This window comes from Ailuropoda melanoleuca, chromosome 7, assembly GCF_002007445.2.
Source record: "Ailuropoda melanoleuca isolate Jingjing chromosome 7, ASM200744v2, whole genome shotgun sequence".
In the NCBI taxonomy this organism is placed as follows: Eukaryota; Metazoa; Chordata; class Mammalia; order Carnivora; family Ursidae; genus Ailuropoda; species Ailuropoda melanoleuca.
The window spans coordinates 141347249-141360436 of record NC_048224.1 but is presented as its reverse complement, the minus strand read 5'-3'; the positions used below and the strand labels follow the sequence as shown (position 1 = coordinate 141360436).

The window sequence follows — 13188 nt, the reverse complement described above, 5'->3', positions numbered from 1 at the left end:
GCCGGGTCCCTTCCGAGCCCTCCCCTGAGACTGATTCCGCCCTCTCCGAGCCTCGGCCAATGCGGAACTGGAGCTGTTTTGCGGGCGGAGCCGTCTCGCTCCCGCCTCCTAGACCTCAACCAATGGGCAGTTGGGGTCGCGCGGCGGGCGGAACCGTCATGCCCCGCCTCTCTGCGGCCGCGACCAATAGGGAGCTGGGCAGGCCCGTGGGCGGAGCCGGGCGGCGCTGGCGCAGCGGACCCGGCGCGCGCGGAGTCTGGCGCAGAGCGCTGGGACTGCGCCGCCGCTCGGGCTCCGGCTTCTCCGCGGGGCTCGGCGCGCGAATTCTGGCGAGGCCCGCGGGCTCCCGGGCGGGCGACCCAGCATGGCGGTGGAGGAAGAGGGGCTCCGGGTCTTCCAGAGCGTGAAGATCAAGATCGGTGAGCGCCGTGCGTCCCCTCCCCCCGAGGATGGGCCGGGCTGCGGCGGGCGCGGCGACTCCGGGGGACGCAGCTCCCGGAGGCGCGGTCCGGGGGGTGGGGGCCGGTGCAGTGCGGGACGCGGGTCCCGTCCCCACCGGGAGCGCGCGCCGGTGGGAGCCTGGGTGCGTGCATTCCCGGGGGCGGATCCGCCGACCTCAGGTTCCGCATCTCCCCTCAGCCGCTGCGCCCAGAAACTTCCTTCCATCCGTTCGTTCCCCCGGGGCGTGGGCCCGGGTCTGGTTGCGGGCTGGTGCGGGTGCGCGCGTCCGTGTGGGCGGATGTGTGTGCGTGTGTTCGTGGGTGTGTGTGTGTGCGTGCACACGTCCGAGTGTGGATGTGTGGAGTGCGCCTGGCTCGGAGCTCGCTCGGGCTGGGAGACGGGGAGCCGCCCCCAGCCCCCCCCCCTTCCATTGAGAACTGGCTGGAGGAGCTTTGGGCCACCAGCGCCTGCCATTCAGGCCGTGTCACCGGGGAGGATTCTGCCCTTCTCACTGGGTCCAAGAGCTGGGGGAGGGAAATGAAATACAGACTCCGGAGTGGGCTGGGAGGCTATATCTGGACTTCCTGGGGTTATCTGGAGAGATTTGCTTTTTCCCAGTGCGGTTTTGTCTCGGGAGGGTGATGTGCAAGTTTTTTTTTTTTTCCCCTCCTAAACACAAGATCCTTGCCTGGAGTGACTGTTACGCATTCATGCCATAAATGTGCCAGATGAGAGGCCAGCTTAGGGTGGAGAGTGTTGCCTGTCCTCAGGGTCCTTCTTGCGTCCACATTCCCTTCTATTCCCATGTGAAAAGGGGCCACTGGGAACGGAGCCAGACACCCAGTGACTGACTGTCAGTTGTTGACATTTGACGCTGCCCAAGGAATTCCAGCTACCCCAAATCATCGTGTTGTTTCCTGTCTGCTTTATTTTGGTTTGTGGATCATCTCTGAGACACTGTTGATTTTTGGCTGAGGAGTATTACAGATTGGATGGAGCAGCTCTTCAGGCTTGAGGATTCTGCCTGCAGATGATTCCTCTTGTTTACTTGGTTGGAATCTGCTGTCACTTTCACACTGAGAGATTCAACACTGCATGCCTCCACTAGGGTCCTTCAGCCAAGAGCCCTCCCTCAGCACCTGGGTGTGGGATGCTGCTTTAATCAAGGGAGCAGGAGGGGGTCTTGGAGTGGGGGTCTGGTTGTGCAGGAGTGTGTCCTCTTTCCAGGTACGGCCGGCAGGAATGGGTCTGAGGACCTTGTGGTCAGGCCCGGCACACCCAGTCTCATACTTGACTCCAGGAGTGTTCTGGAACAGTGGCAGGTTGAGCAGAGAGGGTTGATTTCTTTCTAGAATGGCGCAGTGCATGAAGCAGGGGAGTGAGGAGACCCCTGGAGATGTAGGAGAGCAACCCCGCTGGCCTGCCGATGTACATCTGTGGGTGGGTTCTGGATCCCAACAGCGAGGGGCCTGGTGTGGAAGGAAGAGGGTTTGAAGACATTGCTTGGTTAGGCCTTCTGTGTTTTGTGTTCCACTTTCAACAAGGGAGAGAAACACCCAGCTCAGTTTTGGAGTAGTGCAGGGACTGACACATCTGCCATCTCTAACCCCACGTGGGAGTGGATATTGTTGGAAGCTTTGGAGCCCCTTCCCCGTGTTTGAGGGATGTAGCAGTGAGGACAGCACCGCTGTCCAACTCCCTGGATGTTGTTCCAGCTCCAGGAAGCTCTTGTCTCTCTCTTCTCTCTGAGGGTCTTCATCCACAGTGCACAGTGCAGGTCTGCAAAAGAGGGATGTCTGTCTCTCACCTTTGTAGCTGGGGGTGGTCAGGGGGCACAGGCAGGGCACCCTTGTGCTTGAGTACAGGCTGTGCTTCTGAATTCGAGCCTGGGCTACAGGCCCTCAAGGTGAACTGGGTGGGCTGGTGTGGGGCTTAGTCTCACCTAACTCGAGGGACAGCCCGTTAATAGAATGGGAGCAGGATGGTTCTGAGCATGGAAGGTGCTGTGCTGAGGTCTTGCTTTCTTTCCTTAGTTGTCTGTCACGGCCAGTCTTGGCTCTGACTTGCCTGAATGCCCTGGTTGTAAAGGCACAAGATGGTGAGGAACACCATCGTTGATCTGGAAGGGGGCAGACACGCATGAATCATATACACACATGGTCACATGCACACTCACCTCTCCTTGTTAGGGGACACACTGGCCAGGCCATCCATTCATCTCTGAGCCTTGTCTCCAGGCTAGCTGGCTGCATGCCTGTGTGCTCTTGGCTGGCTAGATGACCCAGAGCAAGTGTCCTCCCCTTCCATAGCCTCCTTTTTCCATTTGCAAAATGCAGGCAGTCATTGTCTACTGCATCCGGTGGGGGCTTACAAGACGGTATTGTTCCGGCTTGCATTAATACCCACCCCCTCACTACCAGAAAAGAGAGAAAAATTCTCCCTGAAGCTGTACCAGTAAGCACTATCACTACTCCTGTTGCTAAGAAAAAAAGCACAACATTTTGGGGGGGTGAAGAGTCTTTTAGGTGTCGGGGCTTGGCCTTTAGTTCTTAAATAGTTTCGGATTGTGTGGTGGTACTTGTCTCATTGACAATGGGAAGAATCTCTTCCGTGTTTTCCTCTTCCCCTTTCTCTTGCCCTTCCACCTTTTGCAAAAGCCAAATCAGAGTGAGGCATTTTTATTTTAACTGTTTTGAGTCCTTGTCTTGAACCTTTTGCTCCCCCCCCCCTTGAAATCTTGCAGCTATTTTGGGTAGTTTTCCTGCAGACTTCAAAATCTTAAACATTGTCTACCTTTGGTAGCTATTGTCACTGTTTTTATACTAGTATCTGTTGTTGTCTAAGGCCAAATGCACTTCCTATGAGATGGTAACTTTGAGGAAGCATGCTTCTCTGACTTTCCATGAGTCAGGGCCTTCGTGCTGGAAGGGAAGCCGCGTGAAGACTGTGGGTGAGGAGTGTGCGGAGGACCCACAGTGAGAGCAGCTCTGGCGGTGTTATTTTGGGCACAGTGCTCCTTCAGGCATTGTGGTATAGCGTGGTTCTCAGTGGTATGTTCCTTGTCCCTAATAGTTACCTCTGGTCTTCAAAAGTATCATCTTATCTTGGTAAATGTGTTCAATTAAGAGCAATATACAAAGGTTTTTCTCTCGAGCTAAAAAAAAAAAAAAAAAAATTCTAGCCTTGCACTTCAGAGTGAGAAAAGCCCTCTTGCTCTGTGAATGGTTTTCATCATCAGGCTTGAGAGCCCAGTTTGGATCTGCTTGGGGCCTTGGCGTGTATGTCCCATGTGAGGCCACGCTCTGCCTTGTTCCCTGCCGCAGGCTTTCCTTTCTTCCCTGCTTCTCCCTTCCTTCTCCTTGGACCCTCTTGTGCTCCGCTGGGCTCGGAGCACGCACTCACGTTCCCTCTCTCTAAGATTACAGCTTGTCCCCCTGCAGGGTGCTGGCGCTGTGGGCCCAGGCAGGCCTGCCCCAGCCTCGTGCCCTCCTCCAACCAGTCACAAACACAATCCTGCCAGAAGCAGGAGGTCCCTCGGGCAGGGAACCCAGTGAGGCCAGAGCAGGAAATGGTGCCTGAGGGTCTCTGGCCTGGACCTCCCTTGACCAAATGGCTGCTTTGGAGGGGTGTGGTGGAGAAGGCCCAGACAACAGGGGCTGGAAGCTGAGGGTTCTGGGTCTGCTCTGTTAAAAGTGGGATCTTTCACCAAATTTCCTACGTGGGAAATGATAGTGTGTTCATCACACACTCTATAAGGGTCGGATGAGGTGGTGGCCTGCTTGATAAGTTAAAATAGTTATTGTTGATAGTAGTGTCTTCAGAGGACTAAGAAGACGTGGTTTTCCCGATGAGAGAAAACATTTTGTGAATATAGTGGAGTGATATCAGTGATGACTTTTTCAGTGTGTGTGTGACAGTGGACGAAGGGCCAGGCCACACATGGTTCTTGGCATGAGGGGTTTTATATTCTCTGGAGCTCTCTGATGCTAAAATTAACCTGGATATTCTATTAACCGAGCTCAGCTAGCTGCCTGTGCTATTTTTAACCCCTAAGGACTAGTGTACAGATCTGGGCTGTGCCTGGGGGGCAGCCGGGCTCCAGGGCCAAGGGTGATTTTAGTTTGTGGCTCCAGGTTTTACTTGGGAGGGGGTGGGTTTGCTGTGCACGTGTGTGGCATGGAGAGGGTTTCAGACTTTCAGGATCTAGTTTGCGTGTATTATCTCATTTTATTTTTATTTGTTTATTTATTTTTTTAAGATTTTATTTATTTATTTGACAGAGAGAGAGAGACAGCCAGCGAGAGAGGGAACACAAGCAGGGGGCGTGGGAGAGGAAGAAGCAGGCTCGCAGTGGAGCAGGAAGCCCGAAGCGGGGCTCAATCCCAGGAGTCCGGGATCACTCCCCGAGCCGAAGCAGACGCGTAACGACTGAGCCAGCCGGGCGCCCCTATTATCTCATTTAACTTACGTTCTCACGGGTCTGTGACGTTGAAGTTGAGGAAGGGAGAGCCGTATAACTTAATTTACCTGCCTGGAGTCGCCTAGCCTGTAGGAGCAGAGCTGGGTTTAAACCGATGCTGATGTTCTTGTTCTTGCCACTTATCGTGGTCTGTCTTCTGCGTAATCTTGGATTTGAATGGTGGGGGTACAGTGAAGGGGTGGGGAAGACAGAAGTGGTGAGTTCTAGGGCCAAGAGGAAACAGGACCACTGTCTCTTGGCGATGGACAGCCGGGGGCACTGGCCTCGTTGTCCCGAGACTGGTAGTCATTGACTGGGGGCTGCCGGGGTGGAAGTTGGGGAGACGAGGAATTGTGAAGATGGGGTCTTGAACAGAATACAGAGTCCAGAGACGATTTGTTAAGCAGGGTCACTGGCAACACATGTGTTTTGGGAAAAGGCATTGGGCAGGTGAGCAGAGCAGGGGTTCCTGTAGGTATAATCACTTGGCTGGAATATAGCATTTGGTAGGAACATTGAGATTTGCTTCTCTGAAAGTAATGAGGCATCTGAGCATATAAACACTCACACCCTCCTGAAGCATCAGGGGATCAGAGCATCGGGATATCATGTGTTCATCCTAGACGTGCACACGTTTAGAAAGGAGAGGGATGTATTTGCTGGAAACAAGCAGAAGCGGTAGCTGCGAATGCCCGAGAACTGAGGTTTGCAAGATGCCCTTGAAGGCGAGGCTGCGAGTGCACCTCCCACTTCCTAGTGACCTCGGAGGAGGGTTCAGGCTGTCGTAGGCACAGGCAGAGCATCCCTGGCCGCAGGAGGGACAAGAGCCCCTGGGAGCCGGCCGAAGAGAAGAGGGCGTGACTGATGGCACCTGGGATCCCAGACCCAAGACTGAGTTTCTCACTAATTCTGCAACTTTAGACAAATCTGCCAAACCCTGTCTGCCTCAGTTTCTCTGTTTGTCAAAGTGGAGAGTAAGGCCCTTTTTTGTGGAGTTAATGAGCCTGTGTGAACAAAGGCACTTGTCCTGCTCCACCTTTCTAGGCAGTAGGTGTTACTGCCCATACAGTTTGAAGCTGTTCTGTTAGGCGTGTGACCAAGTGGAGTTCCCGCTGTAGCTAGATGCATCAGCTGAGAGAGGGCTGGACTTCACCTGTGTGTTTGCACGTGGGTGAGGTCAGGAAAGGCGTTGGGAGAAAGTGGCCCTGGACCCGCCATGAGGTTTTGAGGAGCGGGGAGCCAGTGCGTGACGTAGATCTGCACGGATGCCGCTGGGGGGACAGCATGGTGGCTGGCGTGGCTGGCAGTCCTGCGGCCTCAGGGTGAGTCTTGTGGGGACTTGCTGTCCTGTCTGCGGTGGTGTTTTCCCTTTGGAAGGTCTGAGGCTTGAGAGCAGGGGGGAGAGCACGATGCTTGAGGAGGCTGTCCTCACTGATTGGTCTTCAGCACCCTGATGTTGGAGCGGGGCTCTGTATCTGCACAGTGAGGGAGGGGCTGTAACTGTGACGGACTGGTGTGCTGCAGCCAGCAGGTACTAACGATTGGGGTTGATCGACCACAGTCTGCTGTTAAGTGAACACTGGTGAAAAGTGGACACAGAGTACATGCCAGTTGAAAGGGTGATTATACTATGGGACTTCCACAGTGTGGAGTATTATGCAACTTTCAGAGGAATGAGTTAGAGTCAGGCCAGGCTGTGTGACATGCAGGAAGTTCCAAGGGGTATGACTAGAAAGAAAAACAAAATGCAGAAAAATCTACCTAAGATCACCCCTTAAGGAATAGTAAAACACAGATACACACGTGCAGATGTGAACAGAAAGGTGCACCGAGCCTATCAGCTGGACTCGCTGTGGTGGGCAGCGTGGAAGAGGAAAGCCAGTGAGACAGAAAAGACCTGTTTCGGAAAATCAAGGATATTACTCTTAGGCCCACATATGGAATTATGTGTATAGATAGGCACATGAAGTGTTTAAAAATCACAACTTTAAAAATGGAAAGAATAACTTTTTGGAGAGGAAGGCCCCAGAGAGGTAAAATAATTTACCTAGATTGCTGATAGGTATGGGAGAATTGGGAGAGGGGCTGCCGTTGGAGTCCAGAAACAGCGAGCCAGATGCTGGAGCAAAGGGAGGGCTGTGGCAGCACAGGGCAGGAGCCGGCTTGTGAGTGGTCCTCGAGGCGGCTCTGACGTGTGGAGAAACCGACACAGATGAAAGGGAGTTTAAAGTCACATCATCCACAGCAGATAGCCCAGGACTTGTCTTTAAGTGTGAGGAGTATTCGGAATTAACAGTAAACACATTCAAACTTTGGTGTAAGTGCAGGTCCCATGACTATCCTTAGAAATCAGGAGATGAGTGTCCCTGATTCTTGGCTTCCCGGCCTGCTCTGCAGGCTGCAACGCCAGAAGTGGTTCTAACACAAGGTTTGTTGGTCAAACTCGGGCCACTGGGGCCTCTGTCTGGGAAGCTTTTGGTTTGAGTGTCTGTTTTGTCTTTGCTGGAAGTGGTTGATCATCAAGCTGATTCTGGGATCAAAGAGAGTGATGCCTTGTTTGATGACTATCTGAAAGAGTGAGGTGTGTTCCTGCACACAGGGCTGGATTCCCTGGGGCTGTAGCTGTGTCTGTTCTGAAATTTAGCATTGCTGGTTTCAGTTTTCTTCTTTTTGAGAGAGAGAGAGAGAGAGCGAGCGTGAGTGCGCACACCAGCACTTGTGGGCAGGGAGGGGCAGAGCGAGAGGTAGGGAGAGAAACAGGCTCCACACCCAGTGAGGAGCCCGACCTGGGACGTGGTCTCACGACCCTGAGATCATGACCTAAGCTGAAATCAAGAGTCAGATGCTTAACTGACTGAGACACCAAGGTGCCCCTGGTTTTAGTTTTCCAGCAAGCTTAAACCCCTCTCTGGGGACAGCTGCCTCCTGATACAGCTGGTAAATTCTGCATCTCACATCTGAGCCACACATGGCGCATCTCGCGTCTGAGCCACACGTGGCGCATCTCGCGTCTGAGCCACACGTGGTGCATCTCGCATTTGAGCCACATTGTGAGGGGAAGCACACTCCTCTGAGGGCTAGAAGGAGGCTGGAGGCTGTGCTCAAGTTACACAGTAAAACAGAACTTTTTCTAGAAACAGAACAGTACCCTTCACTCCTAAGTGTGTCGAGGAATGACTCTCATGGCTGTTTTTTCCTCTTCACATTGTTTCTGTTCGTATTATCTGAATAATTTCCAAAATGTGAAGCATTATTCTGTCTTGGCCCCTAATTGCCAGTGGGATAAAACCCAAAGGTAAACAAAGTGGCCAAATCTTTCTTAGACCCGGGGGTGACTCAGCCTGGAGACCCGTGGCTGGCGGTGCTTTCCTGTCAGGCTGGCCAGCCCCCTGCACACGCTCCGTAGCACGTTCTGCTCAGCCGCTGCAGGTGCCTAGGGTGGCTCCTTCACACCACGAGCAGGACCCAGTCACCAGGCTTGTCCTCAGAGCCATCTTCCTCCTTTCTCGGTCTCCAGGGCTGGCAGGCTCCTGGATGGAGCTCTGGCTTCTGGATTCTTCAGGACATTTAACAGAGTTGAGATGCTAGTTATCTGTGTACTTCTTTCTGGAGCTTTGTTTTTGGACTGCGCGGTTTTCTAAGTTACAACATGGGTCCAGTTGGTGTGATCTTCGTGTGGGCCCGTTGTCTCGTGCCCTGACTCAGGGCTGGTTTCTCCTTTCCTCATGTGCGTTCTAAGAGCCCACACGTGTTGAGGACTGTTACGTGGCCTCTAGATCTCTGTGGCTTTGTTGTGTGTTTCCTTTCTTCTGAGGAAAAAGATTCGTTTTCCTTTTTTAGCTCTTGTGGTTTCTGTTTTTGGTCCTGAATCCACTTCTGGGAGGCACAAGGACAGAAGGTTTGTTTGATTTTGTCCATTTTCATTCCACCAGATCAGTCACTGCTTAGGGAGCCATGAGCACGCTGAGCAAAGTAGTGTGCCTTCCTGTCCGATCTTCTCACGATTCTGTGCACAAGACAGACATTTAACTGGCCCCCACCTCTGAGGCTCAGAGAAGCTGGTGACTTTTCTAAAATCACACTAGCAAGAGAGCCTGTGGCTGCCCAAGTCTTCTTGTGATGGACCCAGCGCTTTGTGGTCAGGGAGGAACTGTCTTCTTGGGTGTGTTATCAAATTACTTCCTCAGACAGGAGATAGCTGCCTTCCCACCCATGCCTTTCGCCTCCTTAGTGAACCCTTAAATGAGCATTTATGGGACTTACTCAGCTGTGTGACCCGTTTGGATGAATGTGTGGATAGCCAGGGACTCAGAGCCTGCTGACCCACTTCCCAGCTGAGTAAGGCCTTAAGCTGCCTGGTGCAGCTGAGACCTGCTTCAAAAGGAGGGCTGTCCTGGTGGGGCAGCCCTGCTTCTCCCTGACTCCCACCCTCGGGCTTCTGTCCGATCATCCCCTTCTCCCGGTCGGGTGGACCCACTCTTCCCCACTCCCCCCCCCCCCCCCCCCAGGTGGAAGATGGGTCGAGTAGGGCAGTTAAACTCGGACACTTTGGAGGGTAGGTCAGCCTCGGGCCCCTGAGCCTCTGGGAACCTGCTTATTTTGGTCCAGCTAAACTGGGGCTTTCCAAGGCTGGGGTCGGACTGAGATCCAGGAACACAAGTTGGTTCCGGAAAACCCATCAGTGTGAAGATCCTAGGGGACCTGGCCAAGCCCACTACTTGTTTTGAGGTCTGGGGTGCGTGCTGTGACCTGGCTGGTTTTCCCATGGCCTTTGGGATGAGGGCCCGGCTGGGGAATTCCAGACCACTCAGGGCTGAGGCTGGCGATCTCTGCCTGCTCAGGAGGCCCTGCTGGCCTGTCCTGAGGCTGACTGCCATGAATAGTTTGTTTTTGTTTTTTTTTAAGATTTTATTTATTTGACACAGAGAGAGAGAGAGAAAGAGCACGAGCAGGGGAAGTGGCAGGCAGGGGCAGAGGGAGAAGCGGGCTCCCCACTGAGCGGATAGCCCGGTACGGGACTTGATGTCGGGACCCTGGGATCATGACCCGAGCCAAAGGCAGGCGTTTAAACAACTGAGCCATCCAGTCACCCCCATGAATAGTTTTTAACTTAGGATCAAATAATTGGATATTTTATTACTTTATGGGGTGAGTTTCAAGGGCAGTAAACTCTGCCTATGTGATGTATACATGGAAAATCCTTGGCAGCAACACGCGCTATGTCCAGGAGTTGGTCAGGCTTACAGAGGGCCAAGTGTTCTTGAACTTTCCTCACGGCTGCATCCCGCGAGGCAGAGGGTTTACTTGAGGGAGGCAGTCGTCTGTCTGCACTTTCTTACGAGGCCGTCTCTTGTTGGAACGTGGTTTTGTGTGTGCACACACACACGTGCACAGAATTCACACACAGACACACACACGGACACACAAGTACACACACATGCATACACGTGGGCACACCACTAGACATGCACACATGCACAGAACACACACACAGACGCACACGCAGGCACACACACGGGCACATTCCGCTCACACGCATACATACCTGGGCCCTAGGGCCTGTCTCGGGGTAGAGGTACATGATGGTGTGTGCCCAGGGTGGGGGTAGGATGGAGACATAAGGGAGGCTCGCACCCCTGGTGACAACTCTTTCCCACCAGCTGAGAGCCATGGCACCAGGGAACTGGCCACGTGTGGCGGAGTACAGTGTGTGGCATTCAAGAAGCGTTCCTGTTCCTCTAGCAAATCCATCTTTGTTCTTCTGCTCGCTGTGGTGGGGGCTGCAGATAGACTGCAGGGAGTCACGTGTTCCCTGTGATCCCCAGGGGCTCTGTGGGTGTGCTTTGGGGGCACCTGCAGTCTGAGAGCCTGCCCAGGGGTCTCAGTACTTGGACATCTCCCTTTCCGCTTTCTATGATGTGAGAATTTTTTCTGCAGTTGTTTTTGAGTTTAATTTTTTGTATTTGGATCAGAAGCCTTTCACTTTTCAGGCCCACAACCTGGTCCCTGCAACTTTTTCCCCGATTTCTTTCTGAACTGTTTGTCGGCTGGCTGCCCTCGGGTGGGAGTTCCCCGTCCTTGAGCAGCTCCGGGGCCTCTGGGCTGGGCTGTGCAGTGCAGGAGGGTGCAGTGGAATGAGTATGAGGGATGTCACTTTGGGAAACGGGAGAAGGGGCCACTGCCAGCACTGGCACCTGAGCTGCAGCTGGTGAGCATCTGGTGGCTCCAAGAAGGCAGTCCTTGGGCAGCTCTGTAGGTTTTGACGAGAAGCTCCTTCCGCGTGTTAACTTGCGGCAGGCGCCTACACGGGCTCTTGTGTCCCTCCAGGTTCATGGGTGCAAACCCTGGAACTAAGCAGCTTGCTTGGGAGAGCCCCCCGAGTGGCAGCCAGGGCACGCACCTTTCTGGAAGAGGTGAGGCCTCGCCTGGGGTGATGATTTCCCATTTCCCTTTGAGCTGGGTCTGCTGCAGATGGTGACTCCTTGAGAAATCACGGGAGGCGATGGTCAGAAGACCTTGCTTGGCTTCCTGAGCCCCCAGCTGGCTCCGTCCATCTGGAATCCACGGCATTCCTTTCTCTGTTCATCATTTCCTGCTCTGCACAGCTTGCGACGAGTATTTGGAGAAAGAGTTTCTCAGCATTTGGACCCAAGAATGTGTTTATGCATGTCCTGACTGGAAATAAAGGGTCACATGGAGAGAAAAAACCACTTGTCATTATGCTTTTGCTCAGTATCTTGATTTTCCCTTTGTTATTGTTTCATAAAGTGTTTTCCAGTGATCCCTTCAGGGAACCCCTTTCCTGTCTTCCTGGACCAGCAGAGCCTTGAGTTAAGGCAGTGGAGGGGGTGGTCAGGAGGGAGCAGGAAGGGCAGGCAGAGTGTCTGGTCCCGGGAGTTAGACTCTTACTTCTCGTTCACCCGGTCGTTATTCACTGTGATTAGTAACAATTTAATTTGGTGTCTCTCCTTTTGGAATGCGCCCCTGCCCTCCCTGCTCTTTCCCCAGCCTGCGTCAGCTTCCCTGTGGGCAGCTGTACGGGAATCGCTGGTTTTGTGAATGTAAGGGTGTTGACTTTCAAAAGTAGGATGTGTCTGTTGGTTTTCAGCGAAGAGGGTCAGCGGACAGGCCAGCTTGAGCGCACGAGTTGTTGCGTCCCGCTCCAGAAGCTCATTCAGAAATCTCCGTTGCCATGGCCTCCACAGGCTGATGGCGTTGTTTTCAAATAAAACATTTCAGACCTCTTTGGGAGATCTCCCGTGTGTCGAATCTGGGAGGTACACGGGTGTGGGAGTACGTGTCGAGTCTCCGTGTTGGGTTGGCGATAGGCCTGGAGGGGTGGCATCCACAATAGGTGTAAGACAGATGATTTTTTGGGTCACCACAAGCAGTGGAAGAACTTTGAGTTCGACTTGATGTGTTAATCACAAATGCTAGTTGGGGAAAAGTGGGTTTTCAGAAGATTTCCTCCTGCTGTAAAGTGCTCGCAGGTTGCTTAGGCCTTGGTTCTGAGTCACGGGGTTGACATGGACTGAAGTCAGCCCGGGGGGGCCTGATGTGTCCGATTGTTTCTCGCTAGCTGGGTGCCACCATCAGATGCTTCACAGGGGGCTGTGGAGCCATAGAAACTGAGTATTTCACGGCACACAAAGAAAATACAGCCTTCCTTTCCAAGTTTTTACGGACTGAAGGATAAATAAGACCGTGTCTCGTATTTATGGGAATAATAATAACGGGAATTTTCAGGTCTTGGGGAAGCGAGCTCTCCTTTGTGCTGAAAAGACGGGGACGGGCCTGAGCTGCTGCTCCCGCCCTCCGGGGAGCAGATGCCCCCGTGTGCATGCGCACTTCCCAAACCTGCAGAGTTCAGTTTTAATTCTGCAGGATGGTCCCCATCGTGTAAGAAGAGCACTTATTTTATCTTTAAAAATAAATCAGAAATCAACTCTGTTTTACCTGTTCTAAGACTTTCTCTATTTGAAAGTGCGATCTCCCCACGTGTAACAGCTCTGGAGATTTGCTTCCCTTCCTTGGCAGCAGGTGACAGCGGTCTGTCTTACAACAGAGGCTTCTCTTAGGCTCTTGAGATGGGGGGGTGGGGTCTTGCTGGGACAGCAGGAGCAGGGAGGGCTAGGGACTGTGTCTAGGGATTAACTGGGTGGCCGGACAGGACACTGTTTTGTACATTTGTATTTACGTGTGTGCATTTTGGAGTTGCACACCTTCAGCTAAAAATCTTCAGCTAAAATGGGGCCAGCAGGACGGGGGAGGATGGCATGGTGCCGCTG

The 13188-nt window shown here is 53.2% G+C and overlaps 1 protein-coding gene across 3 annotated transcripts in view; it reads left to right on the top strand.

Annotated features, from left to right (window-relative positions):
* Positions 1 to 235: 235 nt before the first annotated feature.
* RASA3 (RAS p21 protein activator 3) overlaps positions 236 to 13188 on the top strand; it is a 123199-nt gene continuing 110246 nt past the window's right edge. The window contains exon 1 of one of the 3 annotated variants that reach the window (XM_034665538.1): positions 236 to 419. In XM_034665538.1, the coding sequence (XP_034521429.1) occupies positions 365 to 419 (55 nt within the window). In that variant the 5' untranslated portion in view covers positions 236 to 364. The remainder of the gene's footprint in view (positions 420 to 13188) is intronic. The other 2 variants (XR_004626842.1, XM_011233273.3) reach the window with 2 other exon arrangements.